General features: G+C 52.3%; 1 protein-coding gene across 2 annotated transcripts in view; it reads left to right on the top strand.

The window, feature by feature from the left end:
* The first annotated feature begins 1417 nt into the window (after nt 1-1417).
* The window catches only part of Dnah17 (dynein axonemal heavy chain 17), a 121904-nt gene continuing 95597 nt past the window's right edge, over nt 1418-27724 (top strand). Inside the window, exons 1-18 of one of the 2 annotated variants that reach the window (XM_006990266.4) lie at nt 1418-1532; nt 2925-3296; nt 5046-5239; nt 6190-6382; nt 6532-6631; nt 6787-6872; nt 7054-7179; nt 7719-7871; nt 8013-8099; nt 10892-11059; nt 11397-11513; nt 14558-14823; nt 15471-15666; nt 17108-17254; nt 22530-22638; nt 23538-23641; nt 24934-25074; nt 26532-26675. In XM_006990266.4, the coding sequence (XP_006990328.1) occupies nt 2961-3296; nt 5046-5239; nt 6190-6382; nt 6532-6631; nt 6787-6872; nt 7054-7179; nt 7719-7871; nt 8013-8099; nt 10892-11059; nt 11397-11513; nt 14558-14823; nt 15471-15666; nt 17108-17254; nt 22530-22638; nt 23538-23641; nt 24934-25074; nt 26532-26675 (2667 nt within the window). In that variant the 5' untranslated portion in view covers nt 1418-1532; nt 2925-2960. Of the gene's footprint in view, nt 1552-2924; nt 3297-5045; nt 5240-6189; nt 6383-6531; nt 6632-6786; nt 6873-7053; nt 7180-7718; nt 7872-8012; nt 8100-10891; nt 11060-11396; nt 11514-14557; nt 14824-15470; nt 15667-17107; nt 17255-22529; nt 22639-23537; nt 23642-24933; nt 25075-26531; nt 26676-27724 lie in introns of both variants that reach the window. The other variant, XM_076543834.1, reaches the window with a different exon arrangement.

The raw sequence follows: 27724 nt of genomic DNA, 5'->3' as shown, positions 1-27724 counted from the left end.
CTGTGTAGCTTTGCGCCTTTCCTAGAACTCACTTGGTAGCCCAGGCTGGCCTTGAACTCACAGAGATCCGCCTGGCTCTGCCTCCCGAGTGCTGGGATTAAAGGCGTGCGCCACCACCGCCCGGCGCCACTGAATCATTTTACTGATCCAAACTTCCGTTCTTTATCATTTAACCAACATGTGGTATTCAGCTATAGTAGCAGACAACAGAATAAGAACTCGGGGACACGCACGGTCAAGAGTCAGGGGTCAGCGCACCTTCTGATTTATGACAGAGAAGCAAGTATGTATGAAAACTACAGCATTTCCAGCTTGGGCGGCTATGAGCGCCTAAAAGTGTTTAACCCTCTGGATAAGAGAAAATCCATTTTCTTTAAGAATGTGGTCATGGCAAGTCGACCACACTCCAGTGGACGGCCCCCATGCAGGGTGTATGGGAAGCACAAATTGGATTTCGTGGGTTGTTTAAAGAAAGGGGGAGCAAAATTGGAGGGGAAGGGGTGGATCAAGGAGAAAAAGGGGGAGGAGGGAGGAGTGGGGGGTGAATATGATCAAAATACATTGCATGGAATTTTTTAAACATATTTTTTTAAAAGATTTATTTATTTATTATACAGTGTTCTGCTTGCATGTATGCCTGCAGGCCAGTAGAGGGCACCAGATCTCGTTACAGATGGTTGTGAGCCACCATGTGGTTGCTGGGAATTGAACTCAGGACCTCTGGAAGAGCAGTCAGTGCTCTTAACTTCTGAGCCATCTCTCCAGCCCCAAACATGTTTTTTAAACTTTTTTTTTATATATGCATTGGTGTTTTACTATGGGTGTCGGGTCCTCTGGAACTGGAGTTACAGTTGTGAGCTGCCATGTGGGTGCTGGGAATTGAACCTGGGTCCTCTGGAAGAGCAGCCAGTGTTCTTAAACTCTGAGCCATTTCTCCAGCCCAGAATTCTTAAAAATTAATAAAATATTGAGCCAGGCATGTTGTTGCATGCCTTTAATCCTAACACTCAGGGGGCAGGTGGATCTCTGTGAGTTCAAGGACAGCCTGGTCTACACAGCAAATTCCAAGACAGCCAGAGCTGTTACACAGAAAAACCCTGTATTGAAAAACCATAATAATAATGATGATAATAATAATAAATATTACTTTAAATAAAATATATAAAAATAAAATTATATGATCTGGAAGAATAGAATGTCTTAATAAGAAAGTAGATGTAAGTCCCATCTAGTAGTCATTCTACAGAGTAAAACTGAATCCAGTGCTCTGTCCCTGAGAAGGCAAGCACCTTCTGCTGTAGGCAGGCTCAGAGCCCAGACCTTTCCTGCTTCTGTGAACGGTGGGCCAGTCATCTGCTGCCCTACCACTGGCTACTTAGGTAGCCAAGAGAAGGTTCTAGAAGTCTCAGGTACCTTGACACGCCAGAAGTTCTGTGGCAGTTGGAGCCTCTCGAGGAGCAGAAGCCATTTCCTTACATCGTTGGGAAAGGGCTCTCCTGCTCTCTACAGAAGCACACGTTTGTGTGGATCTGGTGAGCAACTGTAAACCAGGTTGGGTGTTGGAAGAGTTGAGGGGCCTTGGCACACAGGGTGGGCAGCAGACTCACCAAACACTGTCCCTGATCTACACTTGGAGACGGTCAGTTCAGGCCAGCAGGGCCCCACTCCTTCCTCACTCAGCTCTCTGATACCCCCTCCCTGTAGCTGCCCCCGAGCCAGCCCAGCCTCAAGCCTGCCAGCTACCCCTCCTGCAGTCCCAGGGGCTGGTGGACCTGGAAAGCACTTCATGGGACAGTGTTGTAAACTGTCACCTCCTGGCCAGCACCCCAGGAAATGGCACTGCAGATTTGAGTTGAGACCATCTGTGAAACCCCAAATCCACAAAATCAGTAAACCAGAGAATGTTCTCATCAACAGTAGTACCATCAACAAGACTTAGAGGGGGCCCCTTAAATGCTCACGTTCCAATAAACACTCACGTTCCAATGCCTACGCTTTAAATAATGGCATGGTGCTGGGAGGGGCCAGCTCAGCAGGAGCACCCAGCAAGCCGCGTGTGCTCCCAGACATCACTGCAGGGCTCCTCCCCTCATTCACAGAAGGCCCCAAACCAGAGAGGGTTGGCTCACAGACCGCTCTCTCCCCCTCCCCCTTCCTCTCTCTTTATATTGACCTTGCCACAGAAGCCTTGGGCTCTAGGAATGCCCTGGGTCACTGAAACCACACAGCACCTTTCCACTTCTCACTCAGATGGGGGCAGGGACTGAGCACCAGCTCTGGTGTGCGATGCGGCTTTGAGGACCTGTGTACTGTAACACCTCAGAAGCCTTGAGCCTTGGCTTTGCTCAAGCCAAAGGCTGGCATCTGAGTGCTTCCAATGTGGCCTGCAAAAGCTGACATTGGCAATGGCCAGTTCTAGAACAGGCTGAAACACAGAGCTCCTAAGGAGCCCAAGGGTTTTTTGTTTGTTTGTTTGTTTTTTGTTTTTGTTTTGTTGTTTTTGGTTTTGGTTTTTTTTTTTTTTTTTTTTTTTTTTTGTGTGTGTGTGTGTGTGTGTGTGTAGGTGCAAATATCCATATATGGAGGTCAGGGGTCAGTCCTGGATAACCTTCCTCAGTTTCTTTTCAATCTGCCCTCATCCCCCACCCCCACGCTGACGTGGTCACTTCCTCTTCTCATCCTCCCTACCCGCATGTCCTTCTCTGTCTTTTCCAGCTTATTTAATTTTGTGGTCACAATAACACAAGTATACCCCATTTACCTGATGACCCCATACCGGGGCAGGAACAGGTGCCCCTCGCTTGTCAACAGCCTGACCACAGATAGAAACAAAGGCCAATGAACCCCTTTCACCAGCTTGGCTAAGATGGAGATTTGTGGGGTTCTGGGACTCCAGAAACCAGCGGGCACCTGTTTGTTTACAGAGGTCTGTGGCGTAAGGAAAGGTGGTTACGACAATCATGCCGGATCCCAGAATCGAGTATCTGGAGACGGTGTCTTTTATGATCCTCAAGTTCAAGGCCGACAAGTGGGGCAAACTGATGGGAGCCGAGGAGAACGTGGCCTTGTTCACAGAATTCTTTGACAAAGTAGAAATCCCTGTGCTGGTGTTGACACTCAATCCTGCCGGCCTGATCATCCCCTGCCTGGGCTTCCCAGAGTCCCTCAAGTCCAAAGGAGCTTACTTTATCAGGAAAAAGCCAGAGACCATCACCAAGGACAACTACAAGACCAACCTCCTCTATGGGGACATCAGCCCCACACCTGTGGAGCAGCTGATTGCTGTAGTGGAAGAGGTATGTGTGTCTAGACTGGGGGAGGGGGGGCTGGAGCAGCTGAGCTTGGGAGGGCCTTTGAGTGAGGGACCCACGGCCTTGCTGCTGCGACAATGAACGTGCCCAGTGAGTGACGTCACCTAAGAGCTGGTTGGAAATGCACAGACCTGCTCCAAGTGAGGAGGCAGGAGTCCCAGCCTTAGCGTCACCCTCTCTCAGTGGCAGCAGTCGGTGCCATCTTGCTGTAGCCACAGGTGTGGGCCATCCAAGAACCAGTGGATAATTTCCCAAGCTCCAAGACTTTGAGCTAAGAACAACAAATGGTGTGGTATTTCCTCTACCTCTCTGCTTCTGTCATCTTCATACTCACCCTCTGGGTTACTTAGCCCTGCTGGTCATCATAGACAAGGACCTGAGACCCTGCCTGTGTTTATTCAAAGAGAAATGGGAAGCCAGGAGGCCACTCAGCAGGGCCTAGAAGCTGAGAGTGGGAAGCCTGGCAGACCACAGTCAACTCAGCTGCCATGTGTCGTCCCAGGTGCTCTTGAAGCTGGAAGCCCCGGGTCAGGGGCCAACTGGCCCTCTTCTGCCACACCTCTCCTTGGCTTGTAGATGGTCACCTCTCCCTGTTCCCTCATGGGACGGATTTTTGTGTCCTGATCTCTTCATATAAGAACCCAAGTCCGGGGCTGGAGAGATGGCTCAGAGGTTAAGAGTACTGGCTGTTCTTCCAGAGGTCCTGAGTTCAATTCCCAGCAACCACACGGTGGCTTACAACCATCTGTTATGAGATCTGGTGCCCTCTTCTGGCCTGCAAGCATGCATGTAGGCAGAACACTATTTATAATAAATAAATAAATGTTTAAAAAAAAAAAAAAAGAACCCAAGTCCTACTAGGTTAGGGCTCAACCCACTGGCCTAATTTACCTGTTGCCTCTTTAAAGGCCATGTGAGGCCGTGCAGAGAGGCTCCTGCACACACATAAGGGCATCTGTCCCCATCTCAGTACCACATGAAAAGCTGGGTGTGGCCATGGTGTCTTGTAACCCCAGCCCAGGAGGTGGAGACAGGAGGATCCATTGACATGCTGGCCAGCCAGTCCAGATGATACATGTCCCAGGTTCAGTGAGAGCCCTTGCTTCAAAAAAGGTGGACAGGCTGGAGAGATGGCTCAGAGATTAAGAGCACTGACTGCTCTTGCAGAGGTTCAATTCCCAGCAACCACATGGTGGCTCACAACCATCTATAATGAGATCTGGTGCCCTCTTCTGGTGTGCAGTCATACATGCAGGTAGAACACTGTATACATAATAAATAAATCTTTAAAAAAAAAATTTGGAAGACACACTGACCTGTGTGACCTCTACATGGTCACACACCACTGCATGGGTTCGTGTGTGTCACACACACACACACACACACACACACACACACACACACGACTGTTTCCAACTGCAGCTACATATTAAGGTACAGGTCATTGGGACTATAGATATGATTGTAGGGACATAACCCAGCCTCCCTTAGTCCTTATCCTAAACTTCCTGCAAGGGGTGTGGCATATGCCCTATGGTTCCGGGTGTGTGGTGGGCACCACCTCTCGGTGATGGTTCAGACACTCAGACAGGTAGCTGGACCGTCACTGTTCCTAGAACTCCAGCCGCCTCGTCTCCAGAAGAAAGGTTTAGCTTTCTCGTGGTTATGGGCACAGAGGTCTTCCAAATCCCCCAGAAGACAGAGCCAGGCAGTCCTCGTCATGTCTCCTTTCAGGTCCTCTATTCTCTGCTAAACCAGAGTGAGAACATGGATGGCTGGCCCCGGGTGGTCTCCGAAGATATTGTCAAACAAGTCCACAGGCTGAAGAATGAGATGTTTGTGATGGGAGGCAAGATCAGGGGGAAAACTCTGCTGCCTATCCCAGAGCACCTGGGTAGCCTGGACGGCACGCTGGACTCCATGGAGAGGTAGGCCGGGGGTGGGGGGTGGGGGTGGGGGGAATCTGAGCCATGACCTCAAACTTCAGACGTAAGTGCAGATTGGTTCTATGCCTTGACATTCATGAGATGCTCAAGTGGGGGAGGGCACCAAGTCTTCAGTCGCGGGCACAAGACAGGGGAGTAGGTACTAGAGCCCCTGGGAACCCCAGCTCCAGTCATCCAGGAGTGTCTAGACCCCGGAGGGGACCCACCTGCATCCCGTCTCCTCTCCATTTGCACTGTAGTCACCGTATGGCTCACACTGGCTTTGAGATGCCATGCTGAAGGCAGTGGGGGCGGGGGGAGCTGCTTGACAGGAAGGTGTGAGTCAAGGTACAGAGGCTGTGGCATCCAGGGGTCAAGGGACTCTTAAGGCATCCTGGCCATTTAAACTGCCCTTGTGTGTGAAACCATTAAAAAAGAAAAAGTTACCTGTGGGAACTTGTCCACACACACACCTGTTGAATGACAGCCTAGGCTTCATCCTGATTGGTCCTTCAGGGACTGTCTATTAACCCCCCCCCCAATATAGGCCATGTTGTGTGGGGTTTATTCTGGGGTCTCCGGCCCCTTGGGCTTCGGTGAAAGATCCCATTCCTCTTTGCTCTGGGCATTGTTCCCTGGGGGTGGGGGAAATCTTCAGCCCTCAGATGGTTGGATCATGCTAGGGACATGAGGCCAGACATGCTGCTCGTGGTGATGGTGGCCATGGTGGCTGTGGTGATGGTGGTGGCTGTGGTGATGGTGGTGGCTGTGGCAGTGACTGCAGCTTGGAGTTTGTTGTTTGCAGGCTGCTGGTGGGGGGACAGGTGGGTCTCCTCCCTGACGGCACAGGGTTCGAGGCCGTCCGTGTGTGTGTGTGTGTGTGTGTGTGTGTGTGTGTGTGTGTGTGTGTGTGTGTGGCCACAAGAGCATCGTCCTGACTTGGCACTTGACAGGATCCCCTCCTCCCTGGACAACTCACTCCTACATTCCATCGAGACCATTATCATCGATTGGTCCCATCAAATCCGGGATGTGCTGAGCAAGGACTCGGCTCAGGCCCTGCTGGATGGCCTGCACCCACTGCCCCGTGTGGAATTTGAGTTCTGGGACACCCGGCTCATGAACCTGCAGTGCATCCATGAGCAGGTGAGGTCTCACTTGGGGGCAGCAGGCAGCTCGGTGTGGCCCTCCTAGTGACCCCAAGACACATTCCGGGTACATTCCTCAGCCCTGGCAGCCTCAAGTCAACTTCCCCTGAGGGTTGGGCTGAGAGGCTGTGGCTCTTTTGTCCTCAGCTAAACAGACCCAAGGTAAACAAAATAGTTGAGATCCTGGAAAAAGCCAAAAGCTGCTACTGGCCAGCTCTACAAAACGTCTACATGAACGTCACCCAAGGTGAGCCAGACACCGTCCAGGAAGCCGCTGGGCCTGTAAGGGAGGGCTGTGTGGACTGTCTGTCTTTGACCCTGGGGGAAGAGGCTAAAACCCCCGGAGAGGTGCCTTTTCCACTGGCTCCCTTCAGCACTGACCTCCTTGTCCCTTATGCTCAGGGTTGAAGGAAGCCAATGACATTGTCCTCTATCTGAAGCCCCTGCGCATCCTGTTGGAGGAAATGGAGCAGGCTGACTTCACAGTGGTATGTGGACAGGGGAGAGCCCACTGGGTGGGCGGGAGAGGCAGGCACAGGGCATCGTAGAGCCCTCAGCGGGGCGGCTGTCTGGCAGATTCCCCCTTGGGATCCTCTTCTGTGAGAAGAGGCAGGCAGGGACGCAGGAGCAAAGGCTAGCCCCTCCAGCGATCTGGGCTGTCTCTCCCAGCTCCCCAGCTTCATCGTCAAGGTGCTGAGCACAGTCGGCTTCATCTGGGCCACCTCAGAGCACTACAACACGCCCTCCAGGGTCATCGTCATCCTTCGGGAGTTCGGCAACCAAATCATTGAAATGGTGACAACTGTCCCCGGCCTGGTCTTCCCCCACACGCCATCCTTCTTAGGTCTGGGCATCCTCAGGCCCCAGGCTGGAGCCAAGCCTGAGGTGGCTCTCGAGCATTTCCCCAGGGTACCTTACTAGCCAGCACCCTATCAGGAGCAAGGAAGGAAGGAGGACCCTCGCCCGGGAGTCCCAGCACCCCACCACTTGTCAGAATCCTGCACAGAGCCACCTCCCATAACCCTCAACACACACCTGCCTTTCCCGTCCTTCTCACGAGTTCCATCTGAGCAGTCACTAGCGCCAGCTGAAGGACCGAAACCCAGGCCACCAGAGCATATTAAAATCATGCTTGCAGCCTGTCCGTAGGACCAGGAGGACACCATGTCTTTTCCATGTCTGGTGATCTTTGGTGGGCAAAAATCCCTTTTTACTGTAGTCTTGACACAAGATGAGCCCCAGGGGGACTGGTCCTCTTCCAGGACCCACTGTGCCAGGACCCCTCCTGAGGACTCATCAAGGATGAGTTAGGATGCCTGTCTTTTCCTGTCTAGACTAGAACCTACCTGAGCCCAGAAGAGGTGCTGAAGGGCCTGCAGGGTGAGATAGAGGAGGTCCTGGGTGGCATCTCCCTGTCCGTGGGCGTCCTCAAGGAGCTCTTCAGTGCCTACGACTTCTGTTGTGCGAACATGAAGCTTTTCTTCAAGGTACCTGCAGACCTTCAGAGCCTGGGTCTCAGCAAACTGGGCCATGTCGGTGCCACCCCCACCCGGCAGGTGGGCGGGACTAGCTGAAGTAACTATGGCCTCTTCTCCCCCTCACCTCTCCCATCCTCTCCCTTCTAAAAGGACAAGCCACCTATACCGTGGGAATTCCCTTCCACCCTGGCCTTCTCGCGCATGAACTCCTTCTTCCACCGTGTGCAGACCATCGAGGTAAAGTTGGATTTCCACTCATCTCTGCCCCTAAGTCCCTCAGAACAGACTTCCAGGGCTGGGCTCAGCAGTGGAGCACCTGCCGGCATGCGTGGGGCTTCCTAACTCTGGACCTTAGCCCTGGAAAACAAAAACCAAACAGCTCCAGGATCATCCCCAGGTAGAACATTCTAAGCGAATGGAAGCTCCTGTATCTTTGTGGAAACTGTCCTCGAGGGAGGCACCCACGCCTAAGCCCGGCAGCTGCCGTTTCTCCCTCAGTACCAGTCTGGTTCACCAGCAGATACAGTGGCCATTGTCAGCAAGCCAGCAGCCAAGTGCTGGGGTGTCGAAAACCAGGAGCTAACATTGAGATAGATACTGCGAGGCAAAAGTTTATTAATGGTCAGGCCATGTTTTCCGTCTGCCATAGCAGGAGAATGAAAACGGCCCAGATCAAAGGCAGAGGAGTCTCTTTAACCAAGCAAGCATGTGATTGAAAGTAGAATTTTGTAGTTATTTTTGTGATCATAGGAAAGGTACGTGTTACACGTTTATGGTCAGATAGTTAACATATCACGAAACAGCTCATGGTCAGTCAGTTTTCAAAACAATGGAAACGATTTGCAATGTGTAATTCATAAGATTATTGAGGAAGAACCAGTCAAAACAGTTGACCTCTAGCTAAGACCATGATCAAAGTCTAACATTGTTTAACTGAAAAGAAAATGGAGTCAGCCGCCCCTAACACCAAAGGCAGAGTTAATGCACAAAATCAGCACAAAGGGAGACTTCGGACCCCTGCACGTGTGAACAGGAGTGACACACGGCAAGGGAGAATTCAAAAATGCATCAAGATGGTCTCCTCTGGGGAGGAGGGACGAGAAGGCTCCAGCCGGGTAGGACAAGGGGCCTCGGTATAATTAACACACTCTGTGTGTGGTGAGCACATGCGTGAACAGGTGCATGTGCTCCTATGCCTGGGCAGAGACCAGAAGACATCTACCCTGCTCTGCCTTACTCGCTTGAGGCAAGATCTCTCTGAACTTGGAACAAGGTGGACGGCCAGCGAGCCTTAGCAATCCTCCTGTCTCTACCCTCATAGTGCTGTTTTTTCAAACACATGAGACTTCACACAGATGTTTCCATGTGTATGAGTGTTTGCCTGTGTGTGTGTGTGTGTGTGTGTGTGTGTGTGTGTGTGTGTGTGTGTGTGTGCGCGCGCGCACATGCCTGGTGCCCACAGAAGCAGAAGAGGTCATTAGATCCCCTGGAACCAGTGTTAAGGACAGCTGTGAGCTGCTGTGTGGGTCCTGGGAACCAAACCCAGGTCCTTTGTAAAGGGCATCAAGTGTTGTTGACCCCTGAGCCACCTCTCTAGCCCCCACCCCCACCGCATGCCCAGATTTTTATGCAGGTGCTAGGGGTTTGAACTCAAGTCCTCCTGTGAGCACAGCAAGCCTTTCCAGCAGCTGAGCCTCCACCCCCCCCCACCCCCCCACCCTCCCCTAACTCCTACCCCACCCCCCACCCCACCTTGCTTTTTGTCTTCAAACCTTTTACATGAGGTGCTTGGCTTTCAACTTCCTGTGCATGGTCCTCAATCCACGAAAAAGAGGACAGGCTGGCGGGGGGCGGGGGGCGGGGGGGGGGGCTCAGCTGACAATGTTTGCTTAGCACGCACAGGGCCCCGAGTTTCTTTCTTTCTTTTTTTTTTTTTTATTCCTTTTCTTTTTTTCTTTTTGGTTTATCGAGACAGCGTTTCTCTGTAGTTTTGGAACCTGTCCTGGAACTCACTCTGTAGACCAGTTACCCTCAAACTCACAGAGATCCGCCTGCCTCTGCCTCCCAAGTGCTGGGATTAATGGCATGCACCTCCACTGCCCTGCTAGGGCCCCAAATTTCATCTCCAGCACCACTAAGTGCGGCAGATCACACCTATAATCCCAGCATTTGGGAAGCAGAAGCAGAGGGATCAGGAGTTGATGGTCATCAACTAATACAGTGAGTTTGAGGCCAGCTTGAGCTGCATGAGACCGACTCTAGAAGGGGGTGGGGGAAGGAGGAGCGGGGAGAGAAGTAGCGTATGCTGCTCATTGTCCTCGAGAAACACTGGGGACCTTGTTGTGGAGACAATATCACACAGAGACGCATCAGCTGAGGGCGTGAATGTGAGGAGCATGACCCTGAAGTGTCTTCTGGAAGGAGTTACCATGGCTGGGGAGAGCTGGGCAGTGGGAATCCTCATGGAAGAGCACCTGGGTACCAGTGTCCACCAGGCATCCGGTCCTTCTCAGTGTGGGACACTTTCCAGGGCACAGAGAACCTGAGGCTCAGCCAGAGCCTGAGAGACCCGGTTAACTTCCTACACCTTCCAGAGCTGAGGAAGTGGACGCTGGAGCATGTAGAAAGGTTCTTTGGCCAATGTGGGGCCTGTACCAGATCCCAGGCTTCATCCCCACTGGTTCCACATGCTCTTAATGTAGAGGTGATTCCTGGGGGAGCCTCCCCACACACATACACTTTTGCTCCTTGTTCTAGAAACAGCTGCGAAGCACATAGGCACTGAAGAGCACACCCCACACACGCCGCTTGCATGCCTTGTATGCACCCCAGCACGCCCCTTGCATGCCCCTTGTGTGCACCCCAGCATGCCCCTTGCATGCCTCGTGTGCACCCTGCAGTGGTGTCCCTGGGGGTGCCCCTCGAGGGCTCTCCTTGCTGGTTCAGATAAGGTCCTAGGACCCTTGGCTTTGACCCTGGAGACGAATGGGCCGCACAGAGGGGTTCTTGCTCTTCCCCCCTTGTGCTAGAATCTTTACAAGACGGCCATCGAATTTCTGAAGCTGGAGAAGATTGAGCTGGGGGGCGTGCGAGGGAACATCCTGGGGAACCTGGTGACCCAGATCTACGATGAGGTCTTTGAGCTGGTGAAGGTCTTTGCTGAGTGCAAATACGACCCTTTGGACCCCGGAGACTCGGTAAGTCCGTGGGCAGGGACTGTCACTGGACCAAGGAGTGGAGTGACGGGGTGGAGTGAGTGACGGGCAGTCCCAGGCACTCCAGGACTTTTAATAAGTTGTCACCGGAAGTACAGAAGCTGCGGTCCCTATGCCAAGGAGCAGACGCAGGGACGGGACCTGGGGTCAGGGATGGAGAGATGGCAGTGTTGGTGGTCCAACCCAGGGCTGCGCTCCACCACTGAGCTGTGCAGCCAGCCCCATCTTGACTCAACTCATCCTTGAGGCTCGCAGCCTATTGGTGGTTTACGCCGCTCCCGGCTCTCCCTGTCTATTGCCACGCTTCATTTCCTTTTAGAGTTTTGACGATGATTACAATGACTTTGAAACCAAAATCCAAGACTTGGACAGGAGGCTGGCTACCATCTTCTGCCAAGCCTTTGACGACTGCAGCTCCATCGAGTCGTCTGCGAAGGTAAGTGACATTGTCCGTCACTGCAGGGCCAACCCCCAGGAAAGCACCACAGAGGCACATGAGATACATGGGAATACCGAGCTGGGCCAGGGAGCCTGTATTTCAGTGCGGGTCAGTAGGGAACACCTCCCCCCTCAACCCCCGCAGGCCCCAAAGGTAGTCAGAGTGGCTGGGCATCCCAGGGCAATGGCCACCCCTCTATTGTCAGGGCTGGGGTTCTGGGCCTCAGCTGGAGACAGGAAGTTTCTCGAACTGGTGCACCAAGACCTCTCCCTGGCAGAGCCAGGTGCACCCTGCCCCACGCTGCTCAAGTTTTCCGCGAATGCAGAGGTGACTGAAGTCTAGGATTGCTTGGCTTGGGCCTTCAGGAGAAGTAGCAATGAATGCAAATTAATGCCGTGTCTCCACAAATGTGGTTAAAAAATTTATGCAGTGACACTTGTTAAATCAAAAAGGGAACCTCATCTGTTGTCGCTGGGGGTGGGGTGGGGGGCAGTTGTTACACACACACACACACACACACACACACACACACACACTCACCTCTGCCCAGCTCTTTACACAGACTTACCTCTCAGAATCTCTTCCTGAAAATCTCTCCTGTCTAGCTGCTCATCCTCTCTCCTCAGCTCCCTCTGCACACACCCAGCACACACACACACACACACACACACACACACACACACACACACACTCTGCACAGCTCTTACAGAGCTCTACACAGCCGCCTCTCTCTACGCTGTCGCCCCTCTCATAACCAACGCTGGACAGTTATATGTTACATTTTCAGGGCCCAACCCATTCTCCTGACACATGGTAAGTCACACAGTTTTTCTCGGGCTAGGGAGGCCGTGCTGACTGGCCAGTGAGTGGCGCTTGGCCGTGCACATAGCTCTAAGGTGGTGAGGGTTCCCAGATGGAAAGCAAGCACTTGGCTGAGCCTTGAGCCTGTAACATAAACTCAGGCTGGGACTACGTGCAAAAAAGTCAATTACTGCAGAGAGGTATGTCACCAAAGTTGCTTCAAGCCTGACCTTGAATCAGTGATAAACACCTGGGAATTCACCCTCGTGTATTCGTCTCCAGGGGCAACCAGTTTATTTTGAATATGTTCTGAAGTCTAAAATTAGCTGTCTTTGTGGCTGAGAATACTGTTGCTTTCCTGTATCAGTTATGAAAAATATTCTAGTATTATTTTTATTCATCAGAATTATACAGCTTAAACAGAAATCATCTCCCTGACCATCCACAGCTATATATGTGTACCCAAAGATAGAATATTTTTATGAGATAAACACACCAGCAGTGGGAAATACCCACAGCTGATATTAGGGAAGAAATGAAGTGGCACATGAAAGAAATTAGAGACAGGAGCAACCGGTCATTTCCAGTAGCTCCACGGCTTTGCCAGGTGGGGCTCCCTATCAGGTGGGTCTGGTGGGTCAACCTGTTAAATACTAGTTGTCACTTACTGTATACTCCCACGGCCTCCTGCACCAGAGAAGTTGGGTATCTGGTCCCTTGACCAAGATGTGAAGAGACACCATACACATCCCAGTCTCTGAGGTCTCAAAGAAGAGGAACACGTTGGATGAAGTCTCTCAGCCGGGCATGAGCTGAGCCACACACCCTCATGAGTCAATGACCACATGTCACAGGTTCTTTTTCTGTGACAGGCAGGTGGCCCATTGATAGGTGGAGCCATACTCATCCCAGAATGATAAAATTGTCCTATGCCAGGGCTTCCTCCCTCGTGAGAACTTGGGTTTGCTTCTGTATTCAGTCATTTTCCAAATTCTCACTCTACAGTGATGCTAAGTTAGAAAAATGGTCAGGGGCAGGGGGTGGGGGGGACCTTTGGGAGTCACCTCCAGCTGTCCCTGATCTGAGGCTCCAGATGCTAGGTCTCCCTGTCATCAGCATGTCATACATGGCCTGGGGAGTTCTAGAGCATTGTCCATGTGACCTCCTCCTAGAAGAAAGTAAAAGGACTTTTTGTCCCTAAAACCAGAGACCAAAAAGTCTGTGCGGAAAGGCGGGAAGAGGACGGGAAGAGAGCTGTGAGGAGGGAAGAGGACGGGAAGAGGAAAGGAGGGCAGAGGACGGGAAGAGAGCTGTGAGGAGGGTCTTAGAGCCATTTCCCAGCTGTCACAGGTCAGCCTCTTACAGGAGAGACACCTCTGGGTCACCTCCGAGGAGAGTCTGCTGCAACGTCAGCTCCTGCTTCCTCTACAGACCCACATCACTCCAGTCTACTGTCAGGGGACTCAAGAGTCCCTTCCCTTCCTCGGGTCATGTTGTGGTCTTAAAAGGTCATTTTTAGTGATGGTCATATTTTCCAGACCAAAACCTGAAGTCAGTCTAAGACCCACGTGGGCCTCTGAGCGCCTGCTAGGGAAATGTTAGGGGAGTCCATGGATCTCTAGGTGCTTCCTAGAAACTTCAGACACCTGGTGAGTTCAGACATTAGGGGGCCCTATGCTGTGCCCTCTCTGTGAACAGCCCCTAATTTCTTCTTTCTTTTCTTTCTTACCTTCTCTTTTTTTCTTTTTTTGGTTTTTTTTTTTTTTTTTTTTTTTTTGAGACAGGATTTCTCTGTGTGGCAGAGTCCTGGCTGTCCTGGAACTTGCTTTGTAGACTAGGCTGGCCTTGAACTCACAGAGATCCTCTTGCTTCTGCCTCCCCAGTGCTGGGATTGAAGGCGTGCACCACCACTTCCCAGTCCCCTCACTTCTTTGTGTGTATGTGACTCCTCGGCCTGGAGTCAATTCTCCTGAGCTCCGGACTTAGCTGTCTCTGTTGGTTTCCATGTTGGTGCCACCACATAAGGCAGAATGGGATCATACAGGCTCCATTCAATGGCTACCACACAGAGGACTCCGGTGGAGTTTCTGTTTCAACAAAGCCTGTGTCTCCTCAGTCCTGAAGTTCGGCCATGCCTGTTTTGTCAATGACCCCAATAACCCCAAGTTGGGGCCAATACCAGGGCCGGTGCTGGAAGGCCGGACTCTGGCAACAGCACACCTCCCCCTGTGTCTCCACAGCTCCTGTACATGTGCGGGGGCCTCCTGGAGCGGCCCCTGATCCTTGTTGAGGTGGTGCCCAGGTACTCGGTCTTGCTGGAGCTGTTCAACACTGAGCTGGACAATGCCAAGCTCATGTACGATGCCCAGATGGCGGCCTCCGAAGAAGGCCAGATACCACCCATCCACAAAAATATGCCTCCTGTGGCTGGGCAGCTCAAGTGGAGCCTGGAGCTTCAGGAGAGACTTGAGGTGTCCATGAAGCACCTGAAGCACATTGATCACCCGTGAGTCCCAGGCCACGCTGGGAAGGGCCCGGTACCTATGCATCCTGGCTGCAGGGCGGGAGCCAGCCCACCTTGATCCTTGTATCTTCCACCCGGCTGGGACTAAACAGGCTCTTCACCATGCTTGCTAGAGCGAAGGCATCACTAGACCCCTTTTCTTGAATTTGGGGGGGTCTGAGGCAAACTGTGGAGGGGGGTGCTCTGCAGCAAACTCGGGGTGCTGCAGGCGGGCACAGACGGAGGCTGCTGCCGGGGAAGCAGGCACTCTGTGGCAGTCTGTGGCACTCTGTGGCACTCTGTGGCACCCTGCTCTAGTCAGTCCCAAGTTGGAAAGGAAGCCGTGAACTCCTAACAGAGCTGTGACCAGTTGGGGCTACTGCAATGTGGGCTACTGTCCGGCCTCCTAGGGTGTTTGCTTCGGCTCATGGGGCTACTAGAAGACTAAGAACATAGATATCTGTTCTTTGATGTGTGGCTCAGCCATCATCTGATAGTACATTCACTCTATCATCCTGGAAGGAAGGTAGCTGGCAGCCTGCTTCAGCACCCTGAGGTCTGGCAGCAGCTGATGGGGGTGTTAAAAAGCCCCGGAATGTGATGTCAGGGTGAAGCCTGGCACCTCACTGCTCTGTCCAACTCTGACCCAGGGTCATGTCCAGTGTGGAGGCCAAGCTAGTCTATGAGAAATATGATGAGATGATGGAGTTACTGAGAAGCTGCCGGGAGAAGATCTACAAGCAATGGGTGGAAGGTGTGGACCAGGACTGCCACTTCAATTTGGGGCAGCCACTCATCCAGCGTGACCCCTTCTCCGGCCTCATCCAAGTCAACTTCAGCAAGGCGGTGGGTGCCCTGGCAGGGTGGGGAAGTGGGGGCTGGGGAAGATACAGCTGGGAGAGGGAGGGGAAAGCCTGGGCTCACCATGCCACAGGCTGGCTCCACCACCCACAGTGAGCATTCATGGAGGTGGTTGCTTGTGTGCCACAGGCACCCACAGCTTTGTTGAGTGTTTTTAAGTAGTCAAGATCTGGATGAAATGGTAGCAATGCTTGAAATGTCTTCAAGGCTGGAGTATAGCTCAGTGGTAGAGTCTAGGCATCCATGATCCTTAATTGAGAGGGGGGGTATAGTTTAAGATAGTCTTCTTTATTTGTATTCGTTTGATTTAACAAACACAGGACCTCACACCTCCTAGGCACGTGTTCACTGAGCTACACCCCGCACCGCTTTTACTTTACTTTGAGACAGGGTCTCACTGAGTTGCTCCGTCTGGCTTTGATTCATTCTGTCATGAATCCCCCTGCCTCGGATTTCTGAGTAGCTGTGATTGGGGCCCTATGCCGCCCTTTGGAAAGCTTGTCTGCCTTTCTCAAGATCCCAAGAGAAAACATGAATTTGAAAATTAAGTCTGCATGACGCAGAGAGATGGGCCAGCTAGCCAGGATGGTGCATTCAAGGCTGGACCCAGATGGTTCGGGTGTGCATGTGGGATGGAAGCGAAGTGAGGCCGGGTCCTTGCGGGCCCTGCCTTGCGTGACCTGTCCTGTCTGGACATGGACAGTGACACCAGGAAGGCATGGAGAGAACCAGATGAGGGCTTTGAAAAGCTTTTCCTTTTCTTAAAATCCGTTCTTCCCTTCAGAACACACTGTCTGGGCACTGCCGTGTTTGTGCTTGGTACACCCTGGGAAGCCAGGCCATGGCCTCCATCCTGCCCTCCTGGCACTTCCCTATTCAAGGAAGTGGGGAGGGAGGGAGCAAAGAGACGGTAACCGTTAGTGCAAGCAAAGAGGTGAAGAAGACCACCTCAAGGGCCCCGGGGAAACGAACTAGGAGGGACATGGAGAGGGCGACACTATGGGGCTGGGGGAAGGGGGCAGGTGCAGTTAGACCTGAGCCAAGGCTTGCAGGAGCTCACTGAGGTCTTGATGAGATTAGCTTGGGGACAACAGTATTGGCTGCCATGTCAGTCTCGTGGTCAGAGCAGGTGTGAGGAAAGGGAGAAAGAGGAAGAGAGAGAGGACCCAGGGGAAGCCCCAAGGGAAACCTCCTAACTCTGGGGCAGGGGGAAGGATAAGAAAATGATGACATTATCCACCCACGATGATGATGCCAAGCTTGTCCTGGCTCAGTTCCATTCAGTAGGGCGAGGACATCCAGAGCCTGCCAGCCAGCGCCACTTCCCACCCACCGTGGAGTTCCCTGGCTGTGAAAAGCCAGCAGCAGCCGGCCCATGGGTGAGGTCACCTTCTGACAGGTTCCCTGTTCTTCCCTGGCCCTTTAGTTGGTGGCAGTCCTGAGAGAGGTCAAATATCTGAACTTCCAGCAACAAAAAGAGATTCCAGGGAGTGCGGAGAAGCTCTTCTCAGAGAACGAAACCTTCCGGAAGTTTGTGGGCAACCTGGAGCTCATTGTCGGCTGGTACAATGAGGTAAGCAGCTGTTGTCTTATGTATGTGACACATCTGGGCATTCGCACATTCAAATGGGCCTCAAGTCGCTCTTCCTTAGTCACTTGCCGGAGGCTACGGAGATGGCGATGACTCAAAGCGTGGTCGGCGTAAGCCCCGTCTTTACTGGGCTCTGGCTAACCTTGCTAATTCTTTGTAAAGGTTTTGGAAATTCCCAAGCTTTTGGATAATACTAACATCATCCCACATCACTTCCACTCCTTCCGTTAAAGTCAGGAAGAGGCTGAGGGGCTGGGAAATCCACCACTTGGTGAAGTCAGGGAGGGGCACCTCCTGAAACCCAGCTGACAAGTCTCCCAGTTGGTGATGGGGAAGCTGCATGAGGTCCCTAGAGAGAAGCCATCACCTCAGCTTTGTGGTTCAAGAATCCCTTGACTTAGGCTGGGCGGTGGTGGCGCACGCCTTTAATCCCAGCACTCAGGAGGCAGAGGCAGGCGGATCTCTGTGAGTTCGAGGCCAGCCTGGGCTACCAAGTGAATTCCAGGAAAAGGCACAAAGCTACACAGAGAAACCCTGTCTCGAAAAACCAAAAAAAAAAAAAAAAAAAAAAAAAAGAATCCCTTGATCCCTTGACTCTCCTTGTCCCTCTGATCGGGGACCTCACACAGGCTTCACTTACAATGTCCCAGGCACTGGTGAGCCTTGAGGATAGTCCACTCTGGCAGCAGAGACAGAAACTGTCAGTGAATGGTGGACATGGGGCACAGCAGGCAGCTCATGTGCCTGCCCCTACTCCTGAATTCTACCCCTAGACAAAGGCAATGTGAGCGTCTGGCCGTGTATTGGAGGCTCAGTCCCGTCTGTGGTGCTGCTGGGTGGTATGGCACCACCAGGAGGTGGGCCTTGTGAAAGGGAGCCGGGACACTGGGGACACAGGACACAGAACTGGGGCCTCAGCTCCTTCCTTCGTGTTGGCTTTCTGATCGCCAAGTGGTGGCCTCTGCTTCACATTTCCATCCCCAAAACATCTGCCTCACCACAGGCCCCAAAACAATCACACCAACCTCAGAATGAAACTTTGGAAGCCATGAGCTAAACCTCTAAGTTGCATTTCTCAGGTGTTAAGCAAGGCCAGGTACCGCGGTCCCCCAGCCATGGACTGTGATCCAGATCGGGCACTGGCAGGCTCTCCATTGCTCCTGTGGCCGAGCACCACACTCCAGGGCTGGGCCGGGCACTGGCAGGCTCTCCATTGCTCCTGTGACTGAGCACCACACTCCAGGGCTGGGCCAGGCACCAGCAGGCTCTCTGCTGCTGCTCTGACTTAGTGTCACACTCCAAGCAGCCCAGGACAACACAGACCTATCATCTTGCAGTTCTCCAGGTCAGAAGTATATAACCTTTCCACTATAGAGGGCAAGGTGCCAGCTGAGGCTGTGGGAGTGCTGTAGGTTAGGATCTGTTTGCTGGGCCTCTCCAGCTTCTAAAGGCCACCACTGTCCTGGGATAATGGCTCGGGTGTTGGTCAAGACTCTCCAGGGAAGTGGAGCCAAGGAGAGACGGTGGTCTATATGGAGATTATTACAAGGAATTGGCTTGTACAGTTATGGATAAAGGAATGTCACAATGCACTACCTGCTAGCCCGTGCCTCAGGAAGGGACCACGTAATTCCGACAGCCTAAAACCTGAGAACCAGGGAAGCTTCCAGAGACAGCACTGAGTACACAGATGTGCAGAGACAGCAGTGAGTACACAGATGTGCAGAGACAGCAGTGAGAACACAGATGTGCAGAGACAGCACTGAGTACACAGATGTGCACAGACAGCACTGAGTACACAGATGTGCACAGACAGCAGTGAGAACACAGATGTGCAGAGACAGCACTGAGTACACAGATGTGCACAGACAGCACTGAGTACACAGATGTGCAGAGACAGCAGTGAGAACACAGATGTGCAGAGACAGCACTGAGTACACAGATGTGCACAGACAGCACTGAGTACACAGATGTGCAGAGACATCAATGAGAACACAGATGTGCAGAGACAGCACTGAGTACACAGATGTGCAGAGACAGCAGTGAGTACACAGATGTGCACAGACAGCACTGAGTACGCAGATGTGCAGAGACAGCAGTGAGTACACAGATGTGCACAGACATCACTGAGTACCCAGATGTGCAGAGACAGCAGTGAGTACACAGATGTGCACAGACAGCAGTGAGTACACAGATGTGCAGAGACAGCACTGAGTACACAGATGTGCAGAGACAGCAGTGAGTACACAGATGTGCAGAGACAGCAGTGAGTACACAGATGTGCACAGACAGCACTGAGTACACAGATGTGCAGAGACAGCACTGAGTACACAGATGTGCAGAGACAGCAGTGAGTACACAGATGTGCAGAGACAGCAGTGAGTACACAGATGTGCAGAGACAGCACTGAGAACACAGATGTGCGCAGACAGCACTGAGTACACAGATGTGCAGAGACAGCAGTGAGTACACAGATGTGCAGAGACAGCAGTGAGTACACAGATGTGCAGAGACAGCAGTGAGTACACAGATGTGCAGAGACAGCACTGAGTACACAGATGTGCAGAGACAGCACTGAGTACACAGATGTGCAGAGACAGCACTGTGTACACAGATGTGCAGAGACAGCAGTGAGAACACAGATGTGCAGAGACAGCAGTGAGTACACAGATGTGCAGAGACAGCAGTGAGTACACAGATGTGCAGAGACAGCACTGTGTACACAGATGTGCAGAGACAGCACTGTGTACACAGATGTGCAGAGACAGCAGTGAGAACACAGATGTGCGCAGACAGCACTGAGTACCCAGATGTGCAGAGACAGCACTGAATACCCAGATGTGCAGAGACAGCAGTGAGTACACAGATGTGCACAGACAGCAGTGAGAACACAGATGTGCCAGACTGCAGGGGGAAGCATGGCAGGACTGTCCAGTGCTGCCTCTGCTGTGAGGAGACGCGCTGACAGGTGCCCTACACAATGGCCCAAGTACCCCAAGCACTGACAGCGCCAGGCATAGATGCCGCCTTAGATGCCACTGAAGTGAAGGCTTAGAGTGTGAGCAGATTCCGGGGAGGCTGCAGGAGCCTGGGGCACCTCTGCTTGTGACTTCCCTTTGGTGATTAAAAAAAGGCCAAAGCCGAAAGGGAAAGCTGGATTAGAAATACCACACCTCACACACACACTCGACCCAGCAGAGGACTGACCGTGGCTGATTGGTCAGGTGCAGGGACACACATCGGTGAGCCAAGCATGTAGAAAGTGGACTCGGCAGGACTGCTGTAAGTTCAGGCCCTGCTTAGGCCACAGAGTGACACCGTATCTCAAAGAAAAACAAAAAGTGCCACCCACTCTAGGACTAGCACACAGGAGGTGGAGGCAGGGGGATTGCTGTGGGTTTGATGCTAACTTGGGCTGCAAAGTGAGGCACTGGCTCAAAAAATAATAATAAAGGGCTGATAAAATGACTCAGTGGAAAAAGCGACGGCTCCTGAGCCTGGTCACCTGAGTTTGATCCCCAGGATCCACATAGTAGGTAGGAGAGAACTGATGCCTGCAGGCTGTCCTCTGACTAAGATGCACGTGTGCATGAGCACGTGCATGTTCACACGCGTGCGCACGCGCGCACGCGCGCGCGCATGCACACACACACAAGATGAAAGTTCCCATTATATTTTCGACTTCCCTGTTTATACTACACCTTTAAAATGCCAGAATCTGTCTTGCACGGACTTCCTCAACCCCACATGTTTTTCTTCACATCAGCTGTCTCCAAGCACACGATCCTGACTTAACTGGAACAGCACAGACAGGGTGATGAGGGGCAATAGAAGCCATGGGTTGATGTGCTGGACAGTTTCATGTCCACTTGAAACAAGCCGAAGTCATTCAAAAGGAGGAAACCTCAGTGGAGAAAATGCCTCCATAAGATCAGGCTGCAGGCAAGCCTGTAGGGCAATTTCTTAATTAGTGATTGATGGGGGAGGGCCCAGCCCACTGTGGGTGATGCCATCCCTGGGCTGGTGGTCCTGGGTTCTATAAGAAGACAAGCTGAGCAAGCCATGGAAGGCAAGCCAGTAAGCAGCCCCCTCCATGGCCTCTGCAGGGGCTCCTGCCTCTAGGTTCCTGCCCTGCTTGAGTTCCTGTCCTGACTTCCTTCCATAATGAACATTGATGTGGAAGTGTAAGCCAAATAAACCCTTTTCCCCAACTGAATTTTCGGTCATGGTGTTTCATCATGGCAATAGAAACCCTCACTAAGAGAGGTGGTAAGCATAAATAGGTCTGTGAACTGTACCCAGGGCAAAAGATTGTTGTTCTACAGCAACCTTGTCTTCCAGACAGAAGACTGCTGGGGCCCCACAGCATCACTGTGGACAGCCATCAGAAGCCAGCAGTTAGTGTACAGGGCTCCCCTGAAATCCACCCACAGGCTTTGGTAACAGCCACACTGATGAGATGCCCTATGACATGATCTCAGGACTCATCCTCCAAGGAAAGGCTCGGCCACTGGGAGGAGTCACTGTCCTGTGTGTCACGGCGAGACCCTGATGGATGGCTCCCTCTCCCTCGGTTACTTTTGATTGTCTGGTTTTGTGAATTCACTTTTTCAGGGATCAACTACTTTTTGGGGTGCACGAGGCAGAGTGGGGCAGAAGCAGTGGGCTTTACGCCGTGGCAAACAGATTCACCACTTCTCCCAGACCCCAGCTCCCCCGTGACATCACTGGACTTGAGACTTAGATACCTGACCCTGAAGAGATTTTGCAGCCAGAGCGACCATTGCACATCTGCTTGCCCTGCCGTCAGTCTTTCTACCGCATGACATACATGATGAGGAATGAAGCACATGCTTAACCTTTGGGTTAGGAATGATTTGAGAAGTCAGAGCCACCTGAAATACAATGCAGTTTTGTTTTTTTTTAGGATTTTATTTTCAGTTGTGTGTGTGTGTGCACCATACTCATGTGGGTATTCTTGGAGGCCTCAAACCCTCTGCAGCAGGAGTTCCATTTGTGAGCCACCTGACGTGGGTGCTGGGAATTGAACTCGGGTCCCTCTAGAAGAGTAATGCACACTTTTAACCACTGAGCCATCTCTCCAGCCCCGGCACGCAATTTAGAAACAGTTCCAAGACAATACTGATTGTGGCTGGTTTGGTGGCATTTATAAGTACTCCTTAATGCTGTTAAATCCCAGGTATTTAGACTTGAGATTTGGGACCAAACTCTTAACTCCACGGCCTTTCTTCTGCAGATAAAGACAACAGTGATGGATGTGGAATTTCCACTGATCAAGTCAGAGTTGGAAGCCATTGATGTCAAGCTGCTGAGCGCTGAGACGACGTTGTTCTGGAATGGCGAAGGTACCTAGGTCACCTTTGTTCTGAGAGTCTATGTCCTCTGATGCTCTGGGGTAGACACTTCTGCCTCCAGGCTCCAGAGAGTCGCTTGAACTATGGTCATCCATCTTCTTGCCCAGGCCACAAAGCCTGCCCATGTCACTCACAGAACTGGGCAAAAACCCCTGGGGAGCTGCCGAGGGTCCAGCCCTTTCCGGATGGGGTCCCTGGAGGCCTGGCCTTCCTCATGTAAGTCAGAAGAGGAGACATATGGTCTCCGTTGCTCAAGGCAGATGCTGGAGGAGAGGACGGATGTGGAGTGGCAGGCTTTCCTCCTCCCCTCTGTCCCACCAGCAAACAAAGCCATGACCCTAACTCCCCCTCCCCCAACCCTGGGTGTTCCCTGAGGTCTTGATGAGCCACCTTCTGCTACTTCCTTCCTCCTGAGACCTTCGCTGTGCCTTCAGCAGCCTTTGCAGCCCCACCATGCGCCACTGTCTCAACTGGAAGGTGGGACCAAATGTCAGCACGTCTATAGCATGCAGGCCCCCTTTCCTGCAGAAAGTGGCTACATCTCTTCCCTCATCCTCCTGCCGTACAGCACAGCCCTCCTCCTACGGCCCCAGGCCCTGGCACCTTTGTGCAGGTGCCCAGTCCCCTCCCCGTTCATTCATAGTTGTGAAGGGGCTTCCATCCCAGGAGCCTGGGGTGAAAGTGAAGACGACCTACCACCACAGTGGCAGATTGTGAGTGAGTTCCTCCATTTCACTCCAGGGAAGCCGTGACGGCAACTCGGGCTTCACGTTCTAGAGGAGGACACTGTAGGAGCTGACCCACCCCACGGAGCACCGAGCCCATCCAAGAAGAGTGTGCATGTTTCCGGGTCCTTCCCGGGGTCAGATTGCTTGTGCTTTGTGTTGCAGGCGTGTTTCAGTACATCCAGGAGATGCGGGAGGTACTGTATAATCTGCAGAATCGGATGCAGAAAGCCAAGCAAAACATAGAAGGAATCAGACAGGCCATGCAGGTGAGCGAGCTGCCAAGGGCGAGGCACTGGGGTCACGTGGAGGCCTCTGGGAGGTGCTGCTATGTGATGGGTGGCCAGGGAACTCCACCCAATGCTCTGGACAGTGAGGTCCGTGTGCTCCCAAAGCAGAAAGAACCGAGTCATTCTGCAGAACTCACTCAGCTCCACACTGTTGTTCTCAGTAGCCTGTGTGGGGGCCTGGCTGTGCCTTAAAAACACTTGTGGCTGTGTTCAAAGTGAAGTTGTGAGTGAGTGTGCGTGTGTTTAGTGTGTGCAAGTGTGTGTACATACATATGCAAGTGTGTGTCTGTGTGTGTACACATGTGGAGAATGGGGGTTGATATCAGGTGTCTTCCTCAATAGCTTTCCATCTTATCTTTTGAGACGGGCTCTCCTGAACCTGGAGCTCACCAGTTGACTAGTCTGGCTAGCCAGTGAGTTCCAGGATGCAGCTGCCCGCAGCCCCAGCTCTGGCCCCTCAGTGGGCTTACAGACACGCACCGCAGCACCCAGCTTTTACACGGGATCTGAGTTGAGGGCCTTGTGCTTGAACATCAAGCATCTTATCCTCCCCACACCAGAAAGTCTTCTAAAAAACCTTTCCTCCCATAAATTCTCAGTTGTATAATTGTATATGTTTCAAGCACCCACGCACCCACATGCAGATGCACATGCAGGGCCCAGGGGACAGGCGGCTCTGAGCTAAGCATACTCATCCTGAAGTGCTCAGGAAGCTGAAGTGGGATCTTGAGCTTGAAGCCCACCCAGGTGTGTGCAGGAAGACCCTTCCTCAGAAAAACAGACAGCAGCACCAGCAACAGTAGAAACCAAAAATGGAAGGCTGGAGAGATAACTCAGCAGCTAAGAGTCCTGGCTACTCCTGCAGAGGACCTGGGTTCTGTTCCCAGCGCCCACATCAGGTGGCTCACAGCCATCCCTAATTCTGGTTCCGAGAGATCCAATACCCTCTTCTGTTCTGTGGGGACTACATACATGTGGTGTACATATAGACAAGCAGGCACACACATCTACAGATAAATAAAAAATAAAACTTAAAAACAGACGGAAGAGCAAAGTCACCGCTCACCACCTTTTTATGTTTTGAATTCAGTTTTCACGTGAGTGGCACGCCCCTCGAGACCTTAGCTCAGGAAGTTAGGCACGGGGGCTCAGGATGTCCAGGGAAAGGCTGGCAAGAGACAAGGAGGCCTATGTCCCGAAGAACACGGGGGAGGGCCAGACCAAGTGTGCCATCTCTAAAAGGGCCGGCCGGTCTTGTGGTTTGCCACCAGGAGTGGTCAGCCAACCCCCTGTTTGAGCGGAAGGACAACAAGAAGGAGGCCCTTCTGGACCTGGACGGGAGGGTAGCCAATCTCAACAAGCGCTACGCTGCTGTTAAGGATGCTGGTGTGAGAATCCAAGCCATGGTTGTGGTAAGGAGACCCCGGGGGAGCGGGGGGGGGGGGGGGTTACGGAGGAGGGGTGTTTTGGAAGCTGCTTGCTCTTTATGGAGGGGAGAGAGAGGAGGCCTCGCTGAACATTTTATTCAGATGACAGATGACGAGTGTACTAATGGCCACAAAATCTACTAGCTTTCATCCAAGATGGCCTGACCCAAGCCTGATTCCTGTTATGTTCTGTCCTCTGTTTCAAGGTGACCAGAGCACCACCAACCCCTGCACTACAGTCCATACGGACTGGTGATATCTTCACCCTAGGCCAAGAGGGACAGGCTGCTGTGTGTTCGTGTGCATCCTGCGTGGGTTCGCACCCATGAGTGTGCACAGTGGACACATGAGGTCTGAGGAGCTCGCCCACGTGTGCGTGCACATCACAGCCAGCATGTGTCAGTGGGCAGATGGGTTACATGCCTGTTTTGCCACCTGGAAAGTGGGTGTCTTTGATAGACCCCCAGCAGAAGGAGCAAGTCTGAGCGGATGGAGGCCCGAGAGCCAGTGAGAGCAAACCTCACCTGTTCCAGCTTCAGCGAGACAACGCTGCCCAGGTGCCGGGCTTTGTAACCTCGTCCATCCACTGCGGTGACAGCTACTTGAATCTTCCTTTCAACCCCACACTAAAGTTACCAGAGACTCTTATCTCCTCTCTCCTTTGCCTGAGAATGCGGGCTGAGTTACATTCATCTTTGTGTTCACCTGTAGCACTCGGTGTCTTATAGAGCCACCCATTTGTCCCTCTTCCATCTATTACATACTTCTTCATCCACCCAGCCTTCTCTTCATCTACCCCTTCATTCATCCTCAACCCAACCACTCATGTATCCATCCATCCAACCATCTGTCTACACGTCCATCTACACATCCATCTACCCACCTATCCACCCACTCACTCGTCCACTCTTCTATTCACTCACCTCCCACCCAGCTGTCCTCCCATCATCCACCCACCCATCCACCGACCCATCCATCTGTCCGTCCGTCCATCCCCTGTGCACTGAGCCCTTTACCACCCTGACCCAGATACTGTCAAGTGTCAAAGGTGAAACTGCAGAAAGGATCATTAAAGCTCTTTGTCACAAAGATGATCATCCAAGGACAAGAGCTGTCACTTGTGCTGTAGTGGCATAAACAGCAGGTTGCTTAAGAGAATGTGGGTGAGGTCAGGGATGGGAATCCTGACCCAAGACCAATGGGTGCTCAAGGACAGCCTTTAGGAGGAGGTGACATCTGAGCTGAAAACTAAAAGATTAGGTTTACCTTACAGGAATGGGGGGAAGCCCCCTGCATGAAGCCTTCTATGGCAAAGAGCCCAACACATTCAAGGGGCTTAAAACATCTGCCTTGAGTGTCTCTGCATCCTGCCATGGGCTAGGCAGAACAGAGAGCCAAGTGTGCATCAGTAAAATCACAGCCAATGGTGTGCTTCCACGCAGGAAAATGCAGAACTGTTCAGAGCAGACACAACCAGCCAGTCCTGGAAAGAGTACGTCAACTATATTGACAGCATGGTCTTAGATGAGTTTGACCGCTTCGTGCGCAAATCTCTAAATTACTTAATGGACAACATGACTATGGATGTAAGTTATTGGGGTGTGTGTGTGTGTGTGTGTGTGTGTGTGTGTGTGTGAGAGAGAGAGAGAGAGAGAGAGAGAGAGAGAGAGAGAGAGAGAGAGAGAGAGAGATCTGTGTTGGAATCTGTGCTGATTTGCCTGAGGAAAGAGCAGGCAGTTTTGTGGATTAACAGATTCAAAGTCTGTTTGTGGCAGCCAGCTTGCCATGGTTTTAAAACTAAAGGTCCTGCATGCCAGAGAGCACCCCCAGTTGCAGGCCCTCAGGATGACAATCACCTTAGATCTGCCATAACCCAAATGCACCTCAGGGTACCTGAACAGATCTGAGGAAATGCTCCCACCTTGCTGCCGGGTGATGCCAGTTCCCCCGTTCCCGTCTCAGGATTACGGCCGAGGGACTCTTCCCAGGAACGTCAGTGGCTAAGCTTCACCTCTGTGTAACCAAGGTGTGCCAGTGAGTCTCACTGAGCTGTGTTCTCTAAGGGGGTGACACCTTCCTCCCATGCCTTGTTACAGTGTGACAGCACACCTGAGAACTCAAAAAGTAACTTCAAAGAAGAAAGAGCTAGCTTATAGATCACCATCTCAAAGATTCTTGCTTCTGGGCTGTGGTGAGCGGAGCCCCATGGCGGGGAGCCCATTGATGGAGCAAAGCTGCTCATACCACGGCAGCCAGGAAGCTACAAATCCATCAACAGATTAGTCCATTGATGAGGTCAGAGTTCTCATGGTCCCATCACTGCCACACCAGGGACCAGGCACTTAAGCTCCTGGGCACATTTCAATTCTATACTGTAATACAACAGTTCCCAAAGGGTCCTGACGCTGCCAGTGGGGGAAGGCAAAGACCCACCCAGCCCAGGACAGGGTGGTGGCATTGAGAGGGCCTCCCAGAAGCCACGGAGGGCAGATGGGTCATTTGCAAACCTGGCACACGTCTCCATTGCTGATCAGTAATTGTCTCGGTATGTTCTCTGCTGCTATAGCAGAATACCAGAGGTTGGGTGAGTTATAGACAATAGGCATGTACACAGCTCACAGTCTAAGATCAGTGA

The sequence above is a fragment of the Peromyscus maniculatus genome, chromosome 8, assembly GCF_049852395.1.
Source record: "Peromyscus maniculatus bairdii isolate BWxNUB_F1_BW_parent chromosome 8, HU_Pman_BW_mat_3.1, whole genome shotgun sequence".
Classification (NCBI taxonomy): domain Eukaryota; kingdom Metazoa; phylum Chordata; class Mammalia; order Rodentia; family Cricetidae; genus Peromyscus; species Peromyscus maniculatus.
This window is presented reverse-complemented; position numbering and strand designations above follow the sequence as displayed.